General features: G+C 36.0%; 1 protein-coding gene across 1 annotated transcript in view; it reads left to right on the top strand.

The window, feature by feature from the left end:
* The window catches only part of VPS13B (vacuolar protein sorting 13 homolog B), a 490,950-nt gene that overhangs the window by 61,119 nt on the left and 405,490 nt on the right, over positions 1 to 24,341 (top strand). Inside the window, exons 7-13 of the mRNA XM_059815701.1 lie at positions 8,057 to 8,325; positions 10,966 to 11,061; positions 11,409 to 11,531; positions 14,478 to 14,615; positions 15,989 to 16,076; positions 21,203 to 21,394; positions 22,007 to 22,173. Coding sequence (XP_059671684.1) covers positions 8,057 to 8,325; positions 10,966 to 11,061; positions 11,409 to 11,531; positions 14,478 to 14,615; positions 15,989 to 16,076; positions 21,203 to 21,394; positions 22,007 to 22,173 — 1,073 coding nt within the window. The remainder of the gene's footprint in view (positions 1 to 8,056; positions 8,326 to 10,965; positions 11,062 to 11,408; positions 11,532 to 14,477; positions 14,616 to 15,988; positions 16,077 to 21,202; positions 21,395 to 22,006; positions 22,174 to 24,341) is intronic.

Here is a 24,341-nt window from a genome sequence, read left to right as displayed (position 1 = left end):
AGAAGACTGGGATGAACAGCTGTAAATGTGGAAGAGAATGGAAGTCGGATAGGAGAGGTATGCGGGTTTTATTTGTTTGGCTTCTTTTGGTTAGGGTGTGAGATGGGTGGTGAAACAGAAATATAGTTTAAGTGAAGATTAAGGTTAAAACAAAAGGCATCTGCCTACAAGTACTCAGTCTTTTCTCCATCTGGAATGGAATTTGAGATTCTTATGTCCAAATATGAGTAAAATCTTTGGCAATGTGTCTCTTGTCATCATTATTTCTAATGTATTTCCTTGGGAAGGTTGAATTGCAATTGCTGTCTGTAAATCTCATTTGAATTCTTTTTTGAACAACTGTGAATGTGACTTCCTAGTTTTTCATAAAATAGCCATCTAAAAAAGAACTAAAATCATGTAACTTGGCACTGATGTACGCAAGAGTTGTCAGAAGGGTCAGAAATTAATATAAGTTTGCAATGACAAGAACTACCAAGGAGGAAATTTGTAATTTCCTATGCAATTTTTGTTCAACTAAGCTGTGCTGAAACATTATCATTGTACTTAATTATATGATAGTATCTATTTGACAGAACTATCTCCTTCAGAACATAAACCTGATGGCAATTGTTGGGTGGCTAAGCCAGAGCTGTAGAAACAGTTCTAGAAGTCCATTTCCATCTTCACTGCAAAATATTTTGCTAAAACTGTTACTGTTTTCCTTCATACTATTTATGCTTGTTTCCTGCATAGAGTTTAGTATATATGTAGGCATATGTACACAGATGTGCACATGCACGTATGCACACATAAATAAAACTTTAAAATATCTAATGTTTTCTCTCATTCAGTGTAGTTAAGCAGGAGTGCCAAACTGACATTAACTAGGTTACCCATACCATCAGATTGTAAGTTTACTTTTTTTTCTTTTGACTTCGTACTATATCAGTGTCTGAGAAGGAAAAAAAACCCACTTTCTTAGCACTTCATGGTGCATTTGTCATCTACATTTCCAACCACAGATTTGAACTTTTCTGAGGAAACTTCAAATGTGCTACTATTTTCAGAAAAAAATACGTAATCAAGTACAATAATGAATGACATGTATTATCTGTCGAGGTATATTAGCCACATCTTTTTTTTCCAAGAGTAACGCTTCATGAAATCCAAGACTAATTCCACTGGAATTGTGCCTAAATTCCTTACAGTTTAATAATGTACAGATGTCCTTTATAGATTATATTTTTATAACTCTCTCAAAGGGTTCTGAAGATTCATTAAACAGTTTAACCCAGTATTTATTAGTAAGCAGTCCCCACCCTTTCAGTTTAAAGAATTTACTGGATTCAGTTATCAATAATTCTTAGTCTCTTGGATGAAACTTATGTCATTGTTAATAAATTAGTAATAATAAAATCATAATAATAAAATCAGTCACTTATCCTTGTCTAAGAATATTCCAGCAGCAGATGGTTTGTTCTTGTATACCCAAATGTAAGACCAAGACTTTGAGATTTGGCAGCAGGGTGGCCTGTGTTATGAACGTATATTTTGCTGCCTGAAAGTCTGCTCAAATTCTGTTAACCTGAAAGCATTCAAAATACACAGGTAAAATTAGAGGTCAGAAATACAGGTAGAAACTTGCTTTAGTTTGGTATGTAAATTCATACAGTACTGCATGCATACTGGACCGTCATGTCTGGACAGGGCTTTTGCTTCTGAGGGGTTGAAGGCTGCCTGAATTGTGGGCTTGGATGTCTGACTGTACTGGTAGTGCAACGGAGGAAATGGATGTATTTCAGTGCAGAGAGATACAAAAGTGAGAAGAGTTTGGACAAGAATCTATGGCAGAACCAGCATTTGTAGTTGTGGTGGGCTGGGACTTGAGAATAAGCTTTTGTTTTGTGGTGGAAAAAATTGGCTAATGTAAATAGAAATGAAAACGATTTAGGGCAGAAAGAGGACAAGAAGCCAGGATGCAAGGGGGAGCTGGAATTTAGTTGGATGGAGTTGCTGAGGTTGATGATCTAAGGCTGAAATACTAGAGCTGATCTTGAATAAAGAATGATCTGAACGGTTTGAAGAACAGAAAAAGCTCAAGCAGAGGAAGTCTGGCACTCGCTGAGCAAAGAAATACAAATAGTGGACTAGAAATTAAAAGTTGCATGGCTGAGGGAGGAGTGCAGGGCAGGTGGGCAGACAGCTGAGATGGATCTGCATGATGATGTTAGGAGATGCTGAGCAAGAAGTTTGGAACAGATGTGAGAAGCTGGAATCATGAGCAGTATGAGCTTCTGAGAGTGGTTTTAATAGTTCCTGGTGCTGCCTCCTCTGAATGAGTGCTTTGAGATTCTGTATTATGAAAGTTTTGGGTGTTCTTTTTTTTTCTTTCATGAAAAGAAATCCATGGCAGATGTGATTCCAGCATATGAAGCATGTTTCCCAGGTGTAAAATGGCAATAACAGCACCTTTCCATCCCAAAGGAATATTGTGAAATTTTCTAATATTTGTAAAGCACACTGACCCTTTTGTGATCTTTACTCTCAAAAAAAACTAAATGAAAATAAAGAAGGGCTTTGTGAATGTGAGTAGTTAACACTTTTGCAACACTAAACAGAATAAAATGTTGCGTAGATCCCATAAAACTCAAATTTTTAAGGGGCTGAAGTGTTCCTTATTGAAAACCTGGTGGTAAGAACAGTAGCGTGGGGAATTTTTTTGGGTACCAATGGAACAAAAAGCAGATCAAGAGAATGAGTTCGCCAGCTTTGGGCTGAATATGAGATTTGAGTTGACTGAGAAAACCAGGCGCAAATAGTTTGTCACAGCAAGAAATTCTAGGTGAGCATTAGTTGTTGAAGGAATTGACTTTGCAATATTCTGTTAGGATAAAAATGGGAGAAGTGAAATAGATTTATTTATCCATACCGGACTGGGGAAAAGCAGTTGTGCACTGTGTTTAAAGAGTTTGGGTAGAGAAGAGTTGTTCCTAAACAGTGGAGAAAATAATCCCCAGTTTGACTGAAATGATGTCAGGATAAAACATTGTGTGTGCCAAATTACACTTCCCTGGGTGTTTTTCTTTTCCCTGTGCTTTTTGTCTGTCTTCTCTTGAGGGTTAAAGAGATGGAAATATATATATATGATCTTTGTACCGGGGTGCATAATATTGTTTCAGCTCTTCCTGTTTTCATGTGTTTTGTGGGGTAAAGGACCTGTGCAGTAAACCCCACAGTCTTTTTTTTTTTTCTTTTTTTCTTTTTCTCCCTTCAGTCATTTAGCTCCATTATTGGAGCTTCTTCCTTGCCTATATACTTTGGTATCCTCCCAAGGAACAGTAGGTATACTTACAATTCATAGTTCAACAGACTGCAAAGGTGCAGCTTAGACAGACACCTGCAGAACAGAGCTTGTGGGGTCACTGCATTGTGCAGCTGTCTAACAGCCAGCGTGACAGTGAGTAACTTTGTTGTAGGCATCTATAATAGTGCATTGTAACTGTTTGCTGAGCTCCCATATGCTGAGGATGGGTATCAAGCTCATTGTATGGAGGTGGCCAGATTTCATTAATTTGGAATACATATTTAGGCACATAGAATTGCTTACATCTGTTAACATCAGTTAAACGAGCAGCAGTTAAAATGAGTAGCAAATTAAAAAAATGGGTAAAGATTAGATCTTCCCAAATTGTAAAGTTCCTAAATTGGTGAGATTAAATTTGTTTATATTAAAATTTTTTATTGTTTTAGGAGCTATAACCTTTTTGTGGAGAACTAGATTTTTATGAATGCCTCTTAAACATCTATTTTATGTTGTCTTGCCATTTTCTTTTTCTTTAAAAAAATTAATACTCCGTCTTAATCAGATTTTTTGGCATCTCTACTTAAGTCTTTGAAAGGCATGAGTCATAGGTTGACCTTTGTTTTTACTTATTACATAAGTAAATTACAGACTAGTTTTTCTTCTGCTGATTTTAAGTGACTTAAGGTAGATGGCAGAATGCAAGCAATTTTTTTTAATGCTTCCAGTGAGCAAAGTATATTTCCAATTGATCTGCTTGAATTTGTATGTGGGATATGAAATGAAAACACTTTTTGGATTGGCATTGTCAGACAGCTAACATTTTCCTGTCCCTGTTACATATCTGCACTTACATATCACTTCGAGAATAATTGTCCAATGATTTGTACCTCAAACCAGAGGCACTTGCCCTTTTGTTGTGATATTTCACATTATTTAGCCTCCTTTGCCATAATAGATCTCCTACCTCTTGTCCCCGTTATGGTGTTTTAAAATCACTGCCACTTGTTTTGTAGCTCACCCTTAACTAACTCATATATCTGCTCGTAATTTTATTTCAGTTGGGATATTGTTTAAGTAATTGGAATTTTAAAATAATTGATTAGCAACCCCAACTAATACAATGGGGAGCACTTTAGAGTAGTTATTGGTGTTATTTCAGCACTTCAGAATTGTTGTGGCATCATTCTTTATTTGCAATTTTCTTAACAAATTTGGAAGGCGATTCATTCTCTCCCTCCTTATCTGTCAGTTCTTCACTAGGGTAGTTTAAATTTACAGTAAGACAAGACAGGTAGACTAGGAGTAGAAGCTTGGGGAAGTTTGTTCAACAGATGGAGGTAAATACCATGAAAAAGCGGATTCTCTAGAGTTGGACCTGAAGCTTTTGTATGTTACACTCACATTCCATGTCCAGTGGACTGTGCAACTCAGCAGTAAAAGGGAGTTACGATTTCTTCCCTTGATTCACGTTTGTCTGTAAGGTGGGAGCATTGGTAGGATCCAGAGGTTTGAGTTTAAGGAAGATGATGTTCTCAATGCAGAAATAAGAAGAAACCTTTAAGTATTACTATTTTGCAGTACTGATTCCTGGCTACCTGAATCACTGTAGTGGGTTGTCTTGTACAAAGTAAGTGTGATACCTCTTCAATGTGTAAAAATACTGTCTCTTGGGTGTGCAACTTTATTGTAATACTGTATTCCTGCTACAATTATGATGGCATCAGATCTTCAACTAGAAAGTGTCGGGGGTGCATTTGCTTTTGTGGAATACCTTTCAGACTAGAGTTTGGTACATAGGATTTTAGTTTCTGCTGGTGTTGGTATCGTTTCCAGTTATGTGCAGTCTCCTTCATCGCTATTGCTGTGCTAGTGTAATGCATGTGTAATAGATCATGAGCCACTATTTTTCCATATGTACTGTGAAGTAAACCTATTTAAACATAAAAACCTTAAGCTACTAAATATTATGAATTATTTTGTGGCAGTCAACTTTCTGCCTTTCTATGGTATAGATCCAGAATTAACATCTTTAGAATAAAATTCAGTTTGGTAACAACACAGCTGCTGAATAGTATAACATATTGGGGAGAACTTTTACAAATATTGGATTTGTTGGGTTTTTTCTGTACAATAGTAATTTCTGTGCATTCCTTATATAATAAATACATGCAAAGGGAGATCATACAGGAAATATTTATTACTCTGAAAGTATGTGTGTTACTACTTTGAGATTCTCCAAGGATAGTTCACACTGCAGACTTAAGGACTGTTGCATTCTCAAAAACAGTTTTGGTGCTGACCTTATCAGCCAGATAACTCTTGTTCCTGGCAAATTTCTCTCTTTTTTTTTTAACATGATTTACTCCCTAAGTTTTGTATTCGTAATTAATGATAAGGTCATATTAGCTGTGAGTTTGCAGTAGCTTCTTTAGCTTATAGCGGGTAAAATATGGGTGTTTCATTTATGCAGTTTCATGGTTGATTCAACCAGATGAAAATTTACACTATTGCCAGCAGGGATGGTGACGCATTCCCTCCCTCTTCCCCCAGTGCCAGCAGTTGTATTTAAGTAGCCACAAGCTAAGCTGGATCAGCCTTACCTGGCTGAAAACTAATACAGGCAGAAAAATAAATGAATACAAAGAGAGTAGTTTTCTACTGGGTTAGCTCCAGACTTATCGTGAGAGAGACCAGTTTCCAGACTCCTGGAGATAAGTATCTCAAACCCTTTAAAAGAAAGGATAGTGAATTTCTGATTCGAACATGGAAACAGTGAGATTGCAGTCACACTGCAATCTTGTAGTTTATATAAAATGTATTTCTTAACTGGAATCACTGCCCTTCACTATGAAGCAAGATTGTTTCAGTGTGATCTCATCTATGGGTAGCTAGCAAGAGTGGATTTAGAAACCTGATAAGTAGGAGTGTTTTGTCCTTTAAGAAACTCAAGTATGTAAAACATAGGGTTTTATCATTATATTTCACTATCCTATGTGTTTGCGGTTGATGCAGTGGTTAGCGTAGTTAGTTAAAACCAAAGATGCTTTGTGTTTCTAAAGTATATACTCCCCTTAGTGCATTACTTGTTATAAAGGAATTTACATTATAGTTATGCTTTCAAGTGTTTAGAGGGTGTTGTGGGTTGCTTACTAGGGTGATGTGCATTTGTTCCAAAGTATGACTGTTGATCACATAATGGTTGTAGTAGTTTTAATTTAGTAATAGAAGACAGGTTTATCTTCCTCTGTTTCTGTTTTTTGTCTCACAGTGTATAGATATCACCATTTTAGTCTAGCTGCTGTTCTGTCTTATTTTAATGGCTTCCAAAATATTAATAAAGATTATAAACCAAACTATTATTTGGCATCTTTTACTGTTGTCTCTGTCTGTACACATACTGCAGCAAAGAGGTATGCTAAATGATGGCTGAATTTTATGGCTATGTAGATCAAATGCTATGTATGACCCAGGTCCTACACCTCCAGATTTTTTTTTCCCTTTTGGCAGACCTTCCACCATTTCTTCTGTGCTTGCCAACAACAGTCTAGGCTAAACTAGTCACGCTCCATATCAATTCTTTTTCCTTCTACATCTGACAGTTCTGCCTCTTGGCCATTTCCAAGACTTTAAGTGCACCTCTTTTGTATTTCCTGTGTTTCAAGATTTACGTTTGGATTGAAATCTGATCTCTGACACTGTTTTGTAAAGAGAGTGGGAAGGGAGCTTGCATTGCCCTTGTGGGAGGAGATGTCCTCGACTCCAAGGATGTGCAGAGAATTCTCATGTTTTTTCTTGTGCTTTCTCCCATCATGCAAGTGTATAAATAATCAGACTAAAAGACTAAAGACTAATTAGACTAAAGACTAAAAGCTCTAAAACTTGGAAGAGTGGGTCCTCTGGGTTTAAAAATAAGTAAATAGAAATGGAGTGTGCCTATTTCCATTCTCAATTAAATAATGCATTCAATATTCGTCCCCTGTGGGAACAGTTCTGCATCCTGTACTACCTATAGTAACTCTGAAGCAGTTAATGACCCTTGGGATTCCCATAAGAGTGGTGATGAAGCCAGATAGGCTAAGCTGATTGTGCTGTTTGTACATGCACAGTGTTACCCATTTGGATCATGAATCTTAGACTTGTATCTTTGGGGGAATCCTTGTTTTGTTCTGTATGCTATATCTAATATTTTTTTCCACAGAAGACCAACATTTGTTTTTTTGACTCACAGGTGGCATACGAGCTTTTTGAGTGTAGATAAACCTGTATCTTTGAATACTTGAAAAGCTGACTTTTAAACAAAGGAAGTTTTCAACCTTGGGTTTTGGATCTGTGCTGTGTTTGTGTTTTCTTTATTACGGCTTTTGCAATTGAAGTCCTTTTTTATTTAATTGTAAAATTGAAAGCTACAAGATTTTAAAATATCCCTATTTAGTAAGGTTTAATTTGCAACTTCAGAAGGGCTTTAATGGAAGAAGTCTTGAAAGCGTGTGGTATAGATGACAAATTCTGGTCTCGCTGCACATGTATGATAATAAAACTATTGCAAAGATCCTTAAAATTTTTCGGAGAAAAATGGTAATGAATCAAACAAGTATTTAGAGACTTATATTCAGAAATTTAAAATTCCTATTTATTTTCTATCATTATAAACCAAATATCAGTGAATGATGTGTGGAATATTATCCTAGATAAATTTCACATACTATAATTTTGAGTATAATAAATGAACTTTCAAGCATTTGAAATTTGACTTAGTTTTTGTTTTAAAAGGTGCAGAAGATGAAACAAGCTCAGTAATGCAATATCCCACACAGTATATTAATCAAGATCCTTATTTGCATCAAGACGATGACCAGCAACAAGGATGGGTTTCTTGGGCTTGGTCTTTTGTTCCTGCTATTGTGAGTTACGATGATGAAGAGAATGATTCTAGTGGAACTGATGATGGAACGACACTACATCAGCAGAAATCTCAATACCTCAAGGATCCTATTATTTCAGTTGGGTTTTACTGTACAAAGGCTACAGTGACTTTTAAGGTAAGTATTTCTCTGTGTTGTATAGGATTTATTTGGCTTATTGAGAAAGTGTGTAAAGATTATCTGAGTGCTTGTCTAGGGTTTGATTCTAGACAGGGAATATTACATTAATGTATAACAAAAAATGTGAATGTTGAAAGTTCCTCTTGCATCATAATGTATTGTTAATTGCAATGTGAGGTGGTTTTGCTATTTGAGGTAGAATTTGAGTATGAACGTTTTAATTTTAAAGGGAAACCACTTGTTTTACTTAGATTAATATTTTGTGATTGGAGAAAAAACTTAAAAGGTTTTCTGTGAATGTTTATTGCAGTATTCTGTCCATCTAATGTTTATATAAATATACTTTATAAAAAAGCTTTAGCTTCATGTAGCTCATGAATTGGAGGAATGGGGTTTTTGTCCCCTTTTTTTAAACTATAATATGTGCAAATATGAATTTAAATTCATAATGTTGAAATTATTTTCCATTGGTTGGAATTGAATTAAAGAAAAAGGATAAATTACACATATACTCAGAGCTATAAACTATGTGCATAGAGAAAGATTTGAGTGTTTTCTGTAAACAAAGCTCAAAATAGTTGCTGGGATTCTCTCTATTTCTTTTGTAAGTTTGCAGAAGGGAATATGGCGAGACAGAAATTTAAAAATTAAGGTTCTGAATTAGCAAAATACTTTTTACACCTGCCAAACTATATGCAAGCAATTTTATGTGCATAACTGCAGTAGAAAGTGGCTCTTAGTTTTACAATTAAACATATATTAAATCAAGGCCAGAACTCTTCAGAACAGGAAATAATACTATATCTATGAGGAGCAGAATAACTAAGGTTGATTTTTATGACTTCCAGCCTTTCAGATGAACTGCAGTACTTTCATAAGCCTTATATAATGTTTATGTGCCTGATTATACACTCAATACCATCAGCAGCTCCCTGTCCCTTTTCTGCCCGTTTGGCTTGTTATCTGTGCACAAGAAAGCATTTTGAGTGGCTTCATGGCTACTTTCCCTTAGTTATTTTTGTTTGGTGGCATAGCAGAGCATTTAGCTGCTCAGCAACTGTCAGAGAGGAGGAGACAAGTGACTTTGGGAGCTGCAGGCATTCTGTGGGGAGGTTAATGTTTTAAGCTTTCAGTCTCCTAGCAAATTTGATTGCAAAATTTGAAGACATAATGCATCAACAGACATTGTCATGTTCTTTTGTGTCAATCTGCTTCAGCCTTCATTTTAAAAACAAAACAAAAAAAGGCTAAAAATAAATAATGGAAAATCTTTTCTTCCTCCTTTAATTGTATCCCTGGGACACGACTTAAAAAAACCAAACAACCAACCAAAACTCAAATTTCTCCTTTATTATGTCTCAGCATCTTCTTTCTTTTGTGGTTTGTCATACAGTAGTAATTTTGAGCGCTCTTTCCGGATGCGAGAAAACTCTTAAAAGAAATGAACTTCTTTTTTGAACAAGATTTGCTGTATTGGGCTTTCCTAATCTTTCATTGGGAAGCTTATGAATTTTATATTAGGAAGTGATAAAAACTACTTAAAATGTAACATCTTGCATTCTATAAATTTTAAATGTGAAGTGATGTATGATACTAATATGGTGACAGGAGGAAAACAGAATTCATTGTTTTGCTTGCATGCAAAGAATGTGTGGAATTAATTTGTGGTTCATATTTTGGTTAAAAAATAAGGTCAAGTTTCTGCATTAGCATTCTGAAAAGTTGGTATCATTCCAGCTAAAAATCATGCCAAATTAAATGTAGCATTTTCTAATAATGGTGAAAATGATTCTTGTAATGTCTGAGTTCTTTTAATCAATTAATTGCTTTTCCTCTACAATAATTGCACACAGCTGAGGGGTGATCAGTGATTTTTTTATCCAATTTTCTTGAACATCTGGATTACAAAATTTTAATTTGAAACAATATCCATGTGTATCCACTCTTGAAAATAATGAGAGCTTGTGGATTTTTTAATATAAAAATTAGAATTTGAACTACTTAAGCTGCTCAACATAATGGAGCTTAAGTATTTGTTTAATGCAAAACGTAACAGCTTCATTATTTTGTTCCTCTTTTCTCATTTTTCTTAGCTGCAGGTTTTATGCTTTTTAACCTAAGTGTATGTGTTTTACCACTTTAAATTTTTATACTGAAATCGTGCAAGAAATATAAATGCATGTTTCTCTCAATTGCCATGACAAGAAACAAAAATGAGTATGGTTGTAATCAAAATGTTTCCTTAATATTATCATGCTGTTTAATTATTTGCTGGGAAGAATAAATAATGCATTTATGGATTTTTACATTAATTTATAAGCTAATTTGATACTATGTTAATAATGCAACTATGTATCTGTTTCATCTTTTCACACAGCTTCTCTTTAGATAAGCAAACTAAAAATACTATAGTGGATTTAAAACATTCTGTTATAGCATACTTCAACCAGAAGTTGAATATGAGAAGTTCTAATATGGATAATGCGTTACAGCTGTTTAACTGCACCTGTTTCCTGCTTGTTAATAAATTTTAGCCCTTAATTTAATTTGTCTTGATCAGTTCTGTATATTAATGACATTACTGCTGATTAATACTAGCATTGACTTACATAAGGTGTTTATCCTATTGTTTCATAGCTTACTGAAATGCAAGCTGAAAGTAGTTATTATAGCCCCCAGAAAGTAAAATCCAAAGAAGTTATATGCTGGGAACAAGAAGGAACCACAGTTGAGGTAATTTTCCTTTTCCCCAGGGTTTTTTTAATTCATTATAAATACTGTAGTAAATAGTTACTAATGAAATATTTTTAAAATATTTCATTGCTGATTGTTCATATTCTGCTATATTGGATGTGTTTATTGTAATAATCACGTAGATAGAAATTATCTAAATTTCTAGTGTTATAGCAATCAGACTCTAAAGTAATCCCTTCCTTCTAAGTGCACTGTTTGATTAACTTGCTATTTATTAAAGCTCTAAATATATAAACCTAAACATATTTTGGTTCACTTTTCTCCATCTTTTTTATTTCTCATGGAGTAGAATTCTTCAGAATATCACTTTTTTTTCCCCTCACTAGGTCCTTATGAAAGGTGAACTTTTCTTTGATTGCCAAATAGGTTTTGTTGGTTGCCAAGCTATGTGCCTTAAAGGAATTATGGGAATTAAGGACTTTGAAGAGAACATGAATAGGAGTGATGAAGTGAGTATATTGAAATATCAGTTGACTTGCTGAATAAGCAATTCTGGTATGCTTTAGAATCATCATAGAATAGTTTGGTTGGAAGAGACCTTTAAAGGTCATCTACTCCAACCCCCCTGCAATGAGAAGGGACATCTTCAACTAGATCAGGTTGCTTAGAGCTCCATCCCACCTGACCTTGAACGTTTCCAGTGATGGGGCATCTACCACCTCTCTGGGCAACCTGTTCCAGTGTTTTACCACCCTCTTCGTGGGGGGGGGGGGGGGGGGGGAAGTCTTCCTTATACCTTGTCTAAATCTACCCTCTTTTAGTTTAAAACCATTACTTCTTGTCCTATTGCAACAGGCCCTGCTAAAAAGTTTGTCCCTGTCTTTCTTATAAGCCCTCTTTAAGTATTGAAAGGCTGTAATGAGGTGTTGTCAGAGCCTTCTCTTCTCCAGGCTGAACAACCCGAACTCTTTCAGCCTTTCTTCATAGGAGAGGTGATCCATCCCTCTTATCTTTGTGGCCCTCCTCTGGACCCACTGCAAAAGGTCCGTTTCTTGCCTGTGCTGAGGGCTCCAGAGCTGGATGCAGTACTCCAGGTGGGGTCTCACCAGAGTGGAGTAGAGGGGCAGAATCAGCTCCCTTGACCTGCTGGTCGTGCTTCTTTTGATGCAGCCCAGGATAGAGTTGGCTTTCTGGGCTGCGAGCTTTTCATCTACCAGTACCCCCAAGTCCTTCTCTGCAGGGCTACTCTCAATCCTTTCATCCTTCAGCCTGTACTGATATTGAGGATTGCCCCGGCCCATGTGCAGGACCTTGCACTTGGCCTTGTTGAACCTCATGAGGTTCATGTGGGCCCACTTCTTCAGCCTGTCCAGGTCCCTCTGGATGGCATCCTGTCCCTCAGGCAAGTCAACCACACCACTCAGCTTGGTGTCATCTGCAAACCTGCTGAGGGTGCACTCGATCCCATTGATGAAGATATTAAACAGTACTGGTCCCAATATGGACCCCTGAGGGACACCACTTGTCACCAATCTCCATCTGGACATTGAGCCGTTGACTATCCTCTGGATGCGACCATCCAACCAATTCCTCATCCACTGAACAGTCCATCCATCAAATCCATATCTCTCCAATTTAGAGACAAGAATGTTGGGGGGGACTGTGTCAAAGGCCTTACAGAAGTCTAGATAGATGATATCTGTAGCTCTTCCCTTGTCCACTGACGTAGTCACTCCATCATAGAAGGCCAGTTTATTTATTAAAATATTTGATTGCAAGAATTTGGAAAGGCTGGTGTTACCAATTATGATTTAAGTTTTTTGTCACTGGAATATAGAACTCGATGTCTATTATTTACAGTTGGAAAGACAAATATGTAAGAGTGAGAAATGCAAAACATAAGGCTTTTTTTTGACAACCCCACTACCCTCCATCGTTATGTATGTCTGCATACTTCGGTCTTGTATAACAAATTAAAACACAGTTGAAAACTTAAGTACTTTGGAAATACTTAAATCAACACAGGATTAGAAGGGAAGAAATAGTAACACTGTACGCTGAAGATAATAGAAGTGTGGCTCAAATACTGAATGAGTGTTTAGCCTCATTTTTTCAATAAGGTTGAGAGCAGTATCAGGTGAAGGAGTAAAACAGTATTTTTGTATTTTAAACAGAAGCAAAGCTTGAATTGCTTAATAAGACAAAATCAGGTATCCATATAAACTACTCTTAAAATATTTAATGAAGGGGTGCATGAAATTCTAAATTCAATAATGAGGATTTTTGGTTGAACTATAGATAGAATAGTGCTCTAAAGTACTGGAGAACAGCAATTATTATCTGTGTTTAAATAAAAACAAATAATGCAGCCAACAACAGACCTGTTAACTTGATGTTAGTGCTCTGTGAAGCCTTAGAAAGTGTTTTAAGGAGAAAAATTAAGAATGTGGAAGAGAATATAAAATGACTGTATATTAATGTCAAGTATCTCCTTATTTGGAAAATGATCATAAGGTACTATGATAGGTATGATAGGACAGGTTTTTGTTTCCCCTGTGAGAGCAGCACGGCTTGGCATCCATCTCAAGCGTTTGTATACAAATGCATGCAGCACAGAAAACAAACAAGAATAATTAGATATCCTTACACAGCTGTGGAGCATGACATTATTGGGATTGTAGAGGTGTGGTGGGACACAGTACATGTCTTCTGGTGTGCTGCAATGGATAGACATAGGCTTTTCCAGAAGGACAGGCTGGAGAGGCAAGCATGAGCCAACTGTAAAAGATGCTCTGCTGGCCTTGTAAGATACAAGGGAGACATTGTTGGGGATGTGAAGGTGGATGGCAGCCTTGTCTGCAGCAGGTGCGATTGATTTTCTTTTTCTTTTTTTCCCCAGCCATCTATTTTCAATTTCATATAAATAACTTCTTTTGGAAGAATAACTCTTGATGGAAGAGTTGGATAGAGGGTTTGGGATATGGAGAAGGCATGTAAAAATCTAGATGAATAAAGAAGAGTGATAAGGTAGTAAGCAAGTCATACATTGAAATAACTGCTTAGATAGATAAAGCATCTGAAAGGCATTGGTCAGTGAGATAAATGGAGTATGTAGTGACAAGATTGTGTGTAGTTAAGAGGATGGGGCAGAATTCAGAGTAACAATGAGTTGAGGTTATTTTCTATTAAAATAAAACTAGTATGTTCTATATCATGGGTTATATAATATTCACTAGATCAGTCCATTTTTATTAATTTGAAAATGGGGAGGGAATAGACAGGAACTTCAGCGTTATTTGAATAAAGTTATTTTAATTGTCTTCATTCATAATGAAATATGCTCTTGAGGGATACTCCCATGTCATTAGTGTGTTATGACAAAATTGAAACTGTTCTGTTAACTTGACTGTGTTTTTTTTCTCCTTTGCCTTATTATTTTCTACTACCTCTTGAAGGAGGCCTACTTCTTTAATTGTGGAGAAAATTTGAGTGCAAAAGGGATGACATACCTTACGAATTCACTATTTGATTACAGAAGTCCAGAAAATAATAGTATTCGTGCAGAATTTATATTGGATGCAGCTCATCATAAGGTCAGAGAATTACATTTTTCTTAGAAAAAGAATTTCTAATGCTTTCTAATGGATTTCTAATGCTTATTTAGATCTATGTACTATTAGAGGTCTGATTTTCATTACTTTGCTGTGTTTAACTGAATCCTACTTTGCAGGTGGCCAAAAAAACTCCAAAAAGCTGTTTGTGTTTAAAAATAAAAAAGTAACAAAAACATGTCCAAAAGAAACCTCAAACTCCCCTCCTGCCCCAAAAGCTGAATTAATGTCATAGTTTCCAAAAGCACTAACAACAGAACACCTGCAGAGAAAAACAGATATGAGAGAATGCTAGCAAAAGGTCAAGCTTTACCAGCACATACTTCTTTAAACCCAACCAGTAAGTAGTTCATGGTCTTCAAAGCAAGCAGCGCTCTCTTGGAAACCAGATCTTGGGCAATGTTAATTCTATTGTCTGTGTGCTATATTTGTCTACTTAGAGGAAGTCTTTCTAATTCTGTCTTTGGTAGAGACAAATTTTCAGTCACCTATAGTCTCTGTTGTTGTAAATTGTGCAGTAAAAGTTTATTCCCTGATTGTCTGCAATTATTAAAGACTGGATGCGATGACCAGGGTGGTCCTTTCCAGGTGTGTTCATAGGTGGAGTTCTATGCTCTGTGTTATTTTACAGGTAAGCCATTTACAATTTTAAATATATCTAATTTCTTTTAAATTTTGCTGCTTTCACCTTTTTAGTACTACTGATGAAGACGTGTAACCCTGAAGAATCCCATAAAAAAATTAAATTAGTTAAATCACAAGTACTTATAAATATTCAAACATTTCTCATAGTGTATTTTAGTTTTAAGCTTTATTCTTTCCCTGGGCTGTCTTTGCTTTTATGATTTGCCTATTTTTTTGGCAAGAGGGGAACAAATGTGCTATGTAATAATGGATTATGTTATGTATAAATCCCAATGATGGCATAAAGTCTTAATAAGTTTCCTACTGTTTAAAGATAATACCACAATATTCCTTAAATAAAAAAGCCAGAATGAATGAGCTTCAGTTTTCAGTGTATTTAATTAGGCAGATCTGTTGGAAGCAAGAGGTCAAGTGAAGAATATTTACTCCATTAAAGGTACTAATTAACTAGATGTTATTGATGAATTGGTCAGCATGTCCACTGGAATTATGGATGTGCCTTTGTGTGGCCTCAAATAGAAGTTACATTACCTATCGGAAAGGTGAATTCTTTGGGATAACCTCTGTCTTTTTGTTTTGATAAGCCTTTTCGTGTGTTGATGCACAAATCCAAACATGAATATATCTCTCTCATACCAACCTATCAGTTGGTAATCTCAAGATTCTTTCCTTATACAACGTTTTCTTTGTTTGCTTTGCTTTGTTGGTAGGAGACGTACACAGAGATAGCTGGAATGCAGAGGTTTGGGGCTTTCTACATGGATTACTTGTACACAATGGAAAGCACCAGTGGCAAAGGTAACTTTTTTTTCTTTGTTTACCCTGCTAAATAATAGAAACAAAGACTTTTCATGCCCAGCTGATCCTTGACCAACTGTCCTCTAACTTACCTTAGATTTGCCATCAGGTTCATCGTTAAAATGGTTTCATCTTCATTGATGTGTTTGAGATTAGCTGTTTTGGTTAGTTGTTAATTGTTGGTGTTCTTCCTTTTTTTTTTTTCCCCACATAAGTAATCACAATGAAATCTTTTGTAGTCAGTTGCTAAACTGAAAAGAATTCTCTTGTAGCCGTGGTGAAGTTCATAAAGTATGATGTCTTTTTTTTTTTTTAAGTTGTTGTCATTTTTGACTTTGGGGGAGAAAAAAAATTCGTTTGAGAAACCTGGTTGAAGAATGAAGTTGACCATGTACTTGTTGTAGAAGATGAAAAACAGTCATTTTGTCCTATGAAGAAAAAAGCAAGGATGAGAGATAGTGTGGAGAATTAATCTTTAAATATACATATCTGAACAATTTTGTGAGCAAACATTAGCCTAAACCATGCACACATAGTTATTGGCTAATTCTAAGTAATTTTTGAGATTCCTATCAGTTCTTGTCTAAATATGAGACAATACAGTGGATTCAGTGCAGTAAGTTTATCTAGTGTTGTGAGTGTCACAAAAGCCAGGACAAACGAGTTAATGTATCAGCAAGTAATATGTATATATTTTTATACAGATATTCTTACCTTGAATTGCAATGTTATTTCCCCCCACCCCTGGGAAGATTGTCATCTACAGCTGCTGCTCTGCAGTTTTATTGCCTAAATAATGCTTTCTTCCCCACCTGTGTATTTATTATCATGAACACTATTTCTGCGGACAACCTTTAGAAACTTCTTGCTATTTTGTGACTGAATGTTTTTCTGTCCTTGCTACCTAGTCCAACTCATCTGGGTGGTTTTTTTTGCACGTTTTTGTCTCTATGTAAGAGAATTCTCGACTCTTAATGTTTTTGTTTTCTGGACTTGTTGGACATGAGGTATAAAAGGAGTAGGAAAGAAAAACTTCCAGTTTGGTTAGAGGAGGGATCAGGGATCGTGCAAAGCTTATAAAAAGAAATAAATCATGCTATTGCCTTCAAAGTTGATTTTGTCTTGTTTCTCTGAATGCACAAGGGATTTAATGACATATCTCTTTCTGACTGTAGCTAACCCTTTTCAGAAATTGCTGAACTCAGAAACACTTGAGTTTTTTTCCCTCAAGGCCAGGCTACTGGTATTTTCTGACTACCTTTTCCCCTCCTCAGCTTCTCTTCTGTTTCCTTCAGTTTGCTTTCTCAGGGCCTTGGCTTTTACTTCCTGCATCAGTCACCAGGAAAACACCTCACAAAATGTATCTTGGGTTCCTATCAAGCCTTGCTGTGTGCTTTTATTTCAGTATTACTCCTCTAGTTTCAGCTACCTGACTACATAAAAGAATGAGTAGAGTAATTAATTTTTAAATTAATGGTTCAAATGGTTGTTATAGCTTTAGAATCAAGAACTTAAAACCTTAAATTTTCAAATAGTTTTGTTCCTCCGAAAAACAAATGTGACATTTTCTGCTAGTTATTTTCTAGCTATTTTTTCTGTATTGCACGTCAAGTATGTCATTATTAAATAGAACATGAACAAATAGGTGTAAATTATTTCATTTGAAATAAAGATACAAATACCTCAAGATTTTGAAACCAATATAAATCTTGCTACATTTTTAATATGTGGTGTTTATATGAAAGGATTTATGTAAAAGCTCACATTCTATTATTTCTTGTTTTGACATTGTTAACTATGTTTTTAGTTACAATCAGTGCACACCGCCTTCCCCTAAAATACTTAACACAACTTAAGTTATAGGAGGCTGTTACTGTGATTGTAAGATTTTTATCTGTCAGGGCAATTTTGGTTTGACACCTTTTTTGCCCCTTTAGCCTTTGCCGAAGCATACAATTACTGATTAAACCGCAAGTGCCTCATGGATAACATTAACCTCAGGAGTTTCATCTGTCACTTACAGAAATGCATTAATCACTTCAAGTATTTTGAATGAAAACAAGATAGATAGTCATGCAGAGTAGTCTTATTTTGAAATTCTGCCTGTCCTTCCCTTCCAACTTTTTTTTCTGTTTTTTTTGCTTTGTATTTCAATACAAAATAGTAATTTCCCTGAAATATTAGGTAGCCTATCAGTTCCCTGATCACCGATCTGCATGCCCTACAGACCTAACAGGGTGTACTTTTGAAGTTCCTTTTGTTTATAATGTGTGCCTATCCATTTTGGTGGCAAGTTTATTATGCAGCACTCTCATCTTAAGTTTGGGGTTTTTTTGTCAGTTAGAATTAGATATATGGTTTACGGAGAGCTGAGTACTGGGTGATAAGAAATTATTTACCTTTTACGCATCTGCGAAGTTTCAAAAGTAGCCTGTGATCACCTATTTCTGTAGAACCAATAGGTTTTCTAGCATTCTCTTTGCACTTAGTTTGAATGAAATGGAACTATTCCAGAAAGTGGTTTGTATAAATGCTGTCACTTCAGTATGTTATTCATATACATACAATATATACAAATCACAGAATCACTAAGGTTGGGAAAGACCTGTAAGATCATCAAGTCTAACCATCAACTAACGTTTGGTTTTTTTCTTTTTGAAAAGGTAAGCTATTAATAATTCTAAAGGCTTTTGGCCTTGATATTTTTTTTTTGTATGAGGTTGTGGTTTTTTACACTTCTTAATACTGTTCATCTGAACTGGATGCTGTGTAGAATTGGAAGGACAAAAATGTGTGTTAACTGCATGTAAAATAAAGCATACCCTGACAGCAGGCTGTATGCTGGCTGTTTAAGGGTTTATTAAAAAGATTATAACTTCAGTTCCATCTGAAGATTTGAATAGATTTTACAAGGTAGTATCTATCTCTCATTTTTTTTTTTCTTCTTCTCAGAAATGGTAAACAAAACGCCAAGGGAAGCAGAGGCTATAAATGCTTTCACCATCAACTTCTGTTGGGCTTTTAGGGACAATGGTAATTCTTCTGCTGAGTATATAGGCCTGTAAAGGCCTGCAGAGAATTAGGCCAGCTCTGGGTCAAATTCGGCATAGTCTCAGTTTATTTGGGGACCTTTTTCTTCACCAGTGCTTAGAAGTAAGAATAGAGTATGATTTAAACATAAGGGAAAAAAACCCTATTGTTGCATCCTTTTCCCCGAAGCTCACTTCCCCCATTAAAAAAGACTGTTTTGAATGAGTACAGTAAAGGAGGGAGGGAAAAGGGGAGTGTTCCCCTAGAGGGTGAAAGATGACTAGGTTCCTCTCAGGCAACCAGAAATAAAACATGCTTTCTTCCAGCTGGTTTCTTTGACAAAGTGGGTAGGTCAACTGTCTGCAGCAGCTGCAGCTCCCACTGCCTAGTCTGATGAGCTGAGCTTGTCTTGCCATTTATGTTAGTAGGGACAGATTGTGTCAGTGAGGAAGATGGTGTAACAAGAATTTGGAATTGTCAGATTTTCCTGTGGTTTTGGGCCATAGTTCTCTACAGGTGTGTTTAGTTTGTTACTATAACAGAAAGGCAGGAGGTTATTGGATTTATGGAAGGAAATAGGTTGATTTGCATCTGGGCAGATGGGTGAAAAGAGGAAGGAGTGGGATCCATCATGCACTGAGTAGGTGTACAAGATCCGTATTGGATAAGAGCTTGGGAATCAGTTGAAAAATATTACTGTTGAGAAGGATCATAGTGGAAGAAGTCAGTCCACTGCTTACACAGACTTTGGCTTCTGTGGCATGACTTCATCATGAGTACAAGGAGAACATATCAAATGGACAGCTCTGCAATTGCAGATGTGTTAAATTGTGGAAACCAAGGTGAAATTCATGGCAATGGCTGTGTGTTTCCTGGCTTTCCTATTTGTCACAGGTTTGACCAGGTGGATTATGGATTACTGTGCTATCTAGGGACTGTGCATTGTCCAGATTGACTGAATGAATTAAACTGTCATCCTATGATTTTATCTCAGAACTTTTTCATTTTTATAGGTTAAGTCATCTCAAAATCCATTTAATCTTGATGCTTATTTCGTCAATACTGTACATTTGTGTAATGGTTAGCAAGACATTTTATGTTTAGTGCTTGTGTCAAAGCAATGAAGACACTGTCAAAGTGATATTTTATTAGGAAAAAAAAAGAGTGAAATTCTGCAAACTAACAAACTTAGAGGGGTGAGGGTATTATTTTACAAGTCATATGTAACAGGAAAATGTAAGCTTCTGGAATTCGCATAAGAATTTCCAAGATGCTTGTTTAGAGAAATGTAGTCATACTGTTTGATAGCTGCTGAGTAGCCTGTATGCAGTGAATGTGTGATTTCAATCTACCTCATTACCCTACATCTGTATTAGAAAAATGGTAACTGTACTTTAATTGGTACAGTAGTTGCCATTCTGAGCACAAAGGTCATAGATCTTTTGGATGCAGAGACTAAACCATCCTTTTATCTTTGTGGCGGTCCTTCTAAAAATGGTCTGAGACATCATGATTAAAGTTTTCATTCTCGCTGCCCATGCTTTACCTCATCAGTGAATGGAAGGAAGGGTCAGTCTGGTTTATGACAATATAAGTGAATGTGATTCTCATCGCTGTTCTAGGCTGTGTACCAGCAGCTAGCATTTCAAGGGCCCATATCTGTAGTTTCTTTGCAGCATACCTTTTCCTTGATTGTTTGGGATTGATATCTTTTTTTATAAACTGTAGAAAGTTTTGAACAGCGCGGTTGTCACTGGCACCTGAGGTTAAGTTGCCACAGAAGTTTGGAGACAGTTTGGACGCCTTCAGAGAGTCTCAAGCTCAAGAGATACAAAGTTAATGGAAAGGTTCCTAAGTTGTGCTGTGCTTGGAGGCAAGGCAGAATCTTGCCCTGTTTGCTCTGCATTAAACAGGAATAATGTTTGTTTAAACATGTTGAACTAGTCATGGTATATTTATGTGTTCATTTTACATTGTTGTATTTTCAGTATATTTATAAGTCCATGATCACAGGATTTGAAACAAAAGTAGCTGATGAAAAATTTTATTATGTCCAAATGTTTGGTGTAATTTTTTGTTATTTATAAAACTTGTAGTTTCTGGGAATCAGCAAGACCTTTCTTCAGTAAAGAGTGAAGATTTTGGAAATGTTCAGGAGATGTCTACAAAAAGCCTCATTGTGGGCCCACTCAATCTTCGACTGGATAGCAGTGCGGTACACCGGATAATGAAAATGATAGTTTGTGCTCTGGAACATGAATATGAGCCATACAGCAGAACTAAGCCAGGTTTGCTCCTGTTGCATATAAGCAAATATACGGAATTAAACCGAACCAAATTCAGTGCTCTTGAAGATGCAGATTCCAAATAGTTAAACGCCAAATCTGTCAGGGGATTTTGAGTCCAAAGAGAAAAATTTAAAATAAAAATAAAATTAATCGCAATATCCCCATCAGTGTTGGATATACTTCTGAGATAATTTCGGACACTTTGGAGGCCATTTCTTTCATTCACAAGCCTCTTGTTGAGTAAGGAGGGCTTATTTAATTGACAACTCTAGCTTAATTTTGGAGTCTTAGAGAAGAAAGTATCCCTGTTGGCATGTATTTATTATTTTGAAATAATAGTTATACAGAATAAATACGCATGGAAACAAGCTATAGTAAACTGTTAAGATGAGTTTCTGAAAGAGAGCTCTACAGATTTCAAAGTATGGAAAATCCAGTTATGATTGCATTTAGCCTTGGATAGAACCAGTGTGGAATAAAATCATTAACTATGAAGTGGTGGTGGGGAAATGCTTTTCATTTTTTGCTAGTCCCTAACCATTTCTGAAACAGCAACTGTAGGAGATATTTTATATATTTTAATCAAACATATGTAATCTTGATTTGTTGTAGATATTATAGATGGAAATAGAACTATGCCAGTCTCAGAAGGAGCATCATTGGAGGAGTACATTCCCACTCGACTTACAACATTCACTGTTCTTAAGTGTACAATTATAATCCCTGTGGCAGAATTCAATTTACTAGACCACTTGATGCCCATAATCATGGGTGAGAAGGTATGTATGCACAGCTATTTATTCAGTTCTTTACATCAGCATGTGCTATTTCATATAAATTTTCTCGCTGGGCTGTTATTCCATGTGCCAGATGTATTAGTGAATTCCAAATGAGTTTGGTGCTCATGAGCCTTCCTTTCAGATGAGTGGTGTGTGGTGACTAGCTAGACTTGTAAACTGAAGGTGTCGTGTACTGGTAGGAAAAAAGAATTTGGAAGAAAAAAGATTTTATATCATCAAGCAGATTAAAAAGAAGTAGCTCTGACTTGAACTTTTTTATGGAAACCTTTTGATCAGAAGAGTACCTGTTATCATTTTGTCATGCAGGCCTTCCCAAACCTGGTCAAGTCTGAAATCTTTGAATACATAGGCTCAGTAGGGACTTCATAAATGTTTACAGCCAGCTCTGTGTGTACTAGTTCCAGCCAGGACACCATCAGGACTTTGGCTGTGACTGAGCATTTAACTGCTGAGTGACTAGCTCAGAGAGCCAGAACTGAAATTTCCCAAAAGCCTTGATTTGTTTTGTCTTCTGGATATATGTAGTATAACTCCACCTAAAGAATCCTGTACTAGTTTTATTCCTACAGAACTCCTTCCTCAGTGCACAAAACTGAGGTACTGTAGGGATGAATCAGTGTTTTGTAGGAAGGCTTGCAGTAGGTTTACTTCTTGCAGCAGAGACTGGAAGGTATTTTATGGCTAAGGGAAAGGAAGGGAAGAAAAGGAAAAAAAAAAAAACCCCAAAACCCAAACCAACAACAACAAAAACCCCTCAAAACCAAAATCCAAAACAAACAAAAAACCCCAAACCCCCAAATTCTTGATTGATTAAATTTCAAGGAATTTTCATCTTATATTAAACACTTCCAACGTGTTTTTCACAAGTGGACGCTAAATACATGTTCCTTGTACTTGAGGATGAGCTTTTTTAGTGGGATGTATTTTGTGGAAGTTCTCAGTATCAGTGGTTCCAATTAAAGCAATGGAAGTTAGGCTTTTATTTATGAAGTACTTTGCTATGCTAAACGTTCAAAAATTGGCATTCAAACCGACTGCTAGAATTAATGAATTACTTTTGTATCAGCTTTTCTTTTCAATGATAATTTCCTGTCTGAAATGGAGATGAAGTTGTATATTCTGAAAGTGTTGTGAAAGTAACCTTATTAGTATTTTTTAAGCATTTATATGTAAGAAAGGTAAAAACAATTTGAAAAAGTTTATTACCCTGTTTTTTTTTTTTAGAGGCGGATTTGAGTAGTATTACGTGATGGAAGGCACCATGACATTAAATTATCTCCATAATGTAATAGATACCTGCTGACTAGGGGAGCACTGTCTAACTTGTGCTGTATTTTCTCATAGAATGTGCTTATTTACAGCATGTTTATGTGATTTAAGATTGTATGTGTATGCACAAGAGGACAGAGTACAGAAAGTCTTAATTTATGGCATTTCTTGTAGCGTGCTTGTGTAACCATTTTCATTGGTGAAGTGAAATACACATAATAGTGTACACATTAATACCTCACTGGGATCACTAGTCTCTAGGCTGCAACATGTATAAAATTTCAAGCATGTGCCATTTATTTGGTGAGTGTTCTTAAGGAGTATGTATCTTTTTTCTTAAATTTTCAGTTAAGGTGGCTGGAGTGAGTGAACTGGTGACAAATGTGTTATCTCTTGATGTATTAGGATACATTCAGAAGCTTCTAATGTTAGAAAATGGGACATTACCAGGTGCCTAATGGCATTTATTTCCTTTATTTCCTTTCAGCCTGGAAAGCCCCAATGGATTGTGGTGCTTTTCATCTTATGGGCATGGGCAGATGGTCTTTTTATAATGGGAGAACAGCCCCATATTTATTGTATGTTTGAGGCAAACAAGTTGAAATCAAGTGAACTTTTTGGGTTTGTGTGTGGGGTTTTTTTTTTTGGGTTTGTGTGTAGGGTTTTTTTTGGGGTTTGTGTGTGGGTTGTTTTTTTTTTTTTTTACTTTGAGTTTCAATTTACGTTTCCTGAGTGAAGCCAGGCCTATTAAAAATAATAATTTTGAATTTTAGATTGAAAGTCATACATACATCAACTTACTGTCCTATTTTGAGACAAGTTTAATAACTTTTAGATTCATAGAGTAATTTGGATTGGCAGAAATCTCTGGAGATTAT

Source organism: Gavia stellata, chromosome 3, assembly GCF_030936135.1.
Source record: "Gavia stellata isolate bGavSte3 chromosome 3, bGavSte3.hap2, whole genome shotgun sequence".
Lineage (NCBI taxonomy): Eukaryota > Metazoa > Chordata > Aves > Gaviiformes > Gaviidae > Gavia > Gavia stellata.
This window is presented reverse-complemented; position numbering and strand designations above follow the sequence as displayed.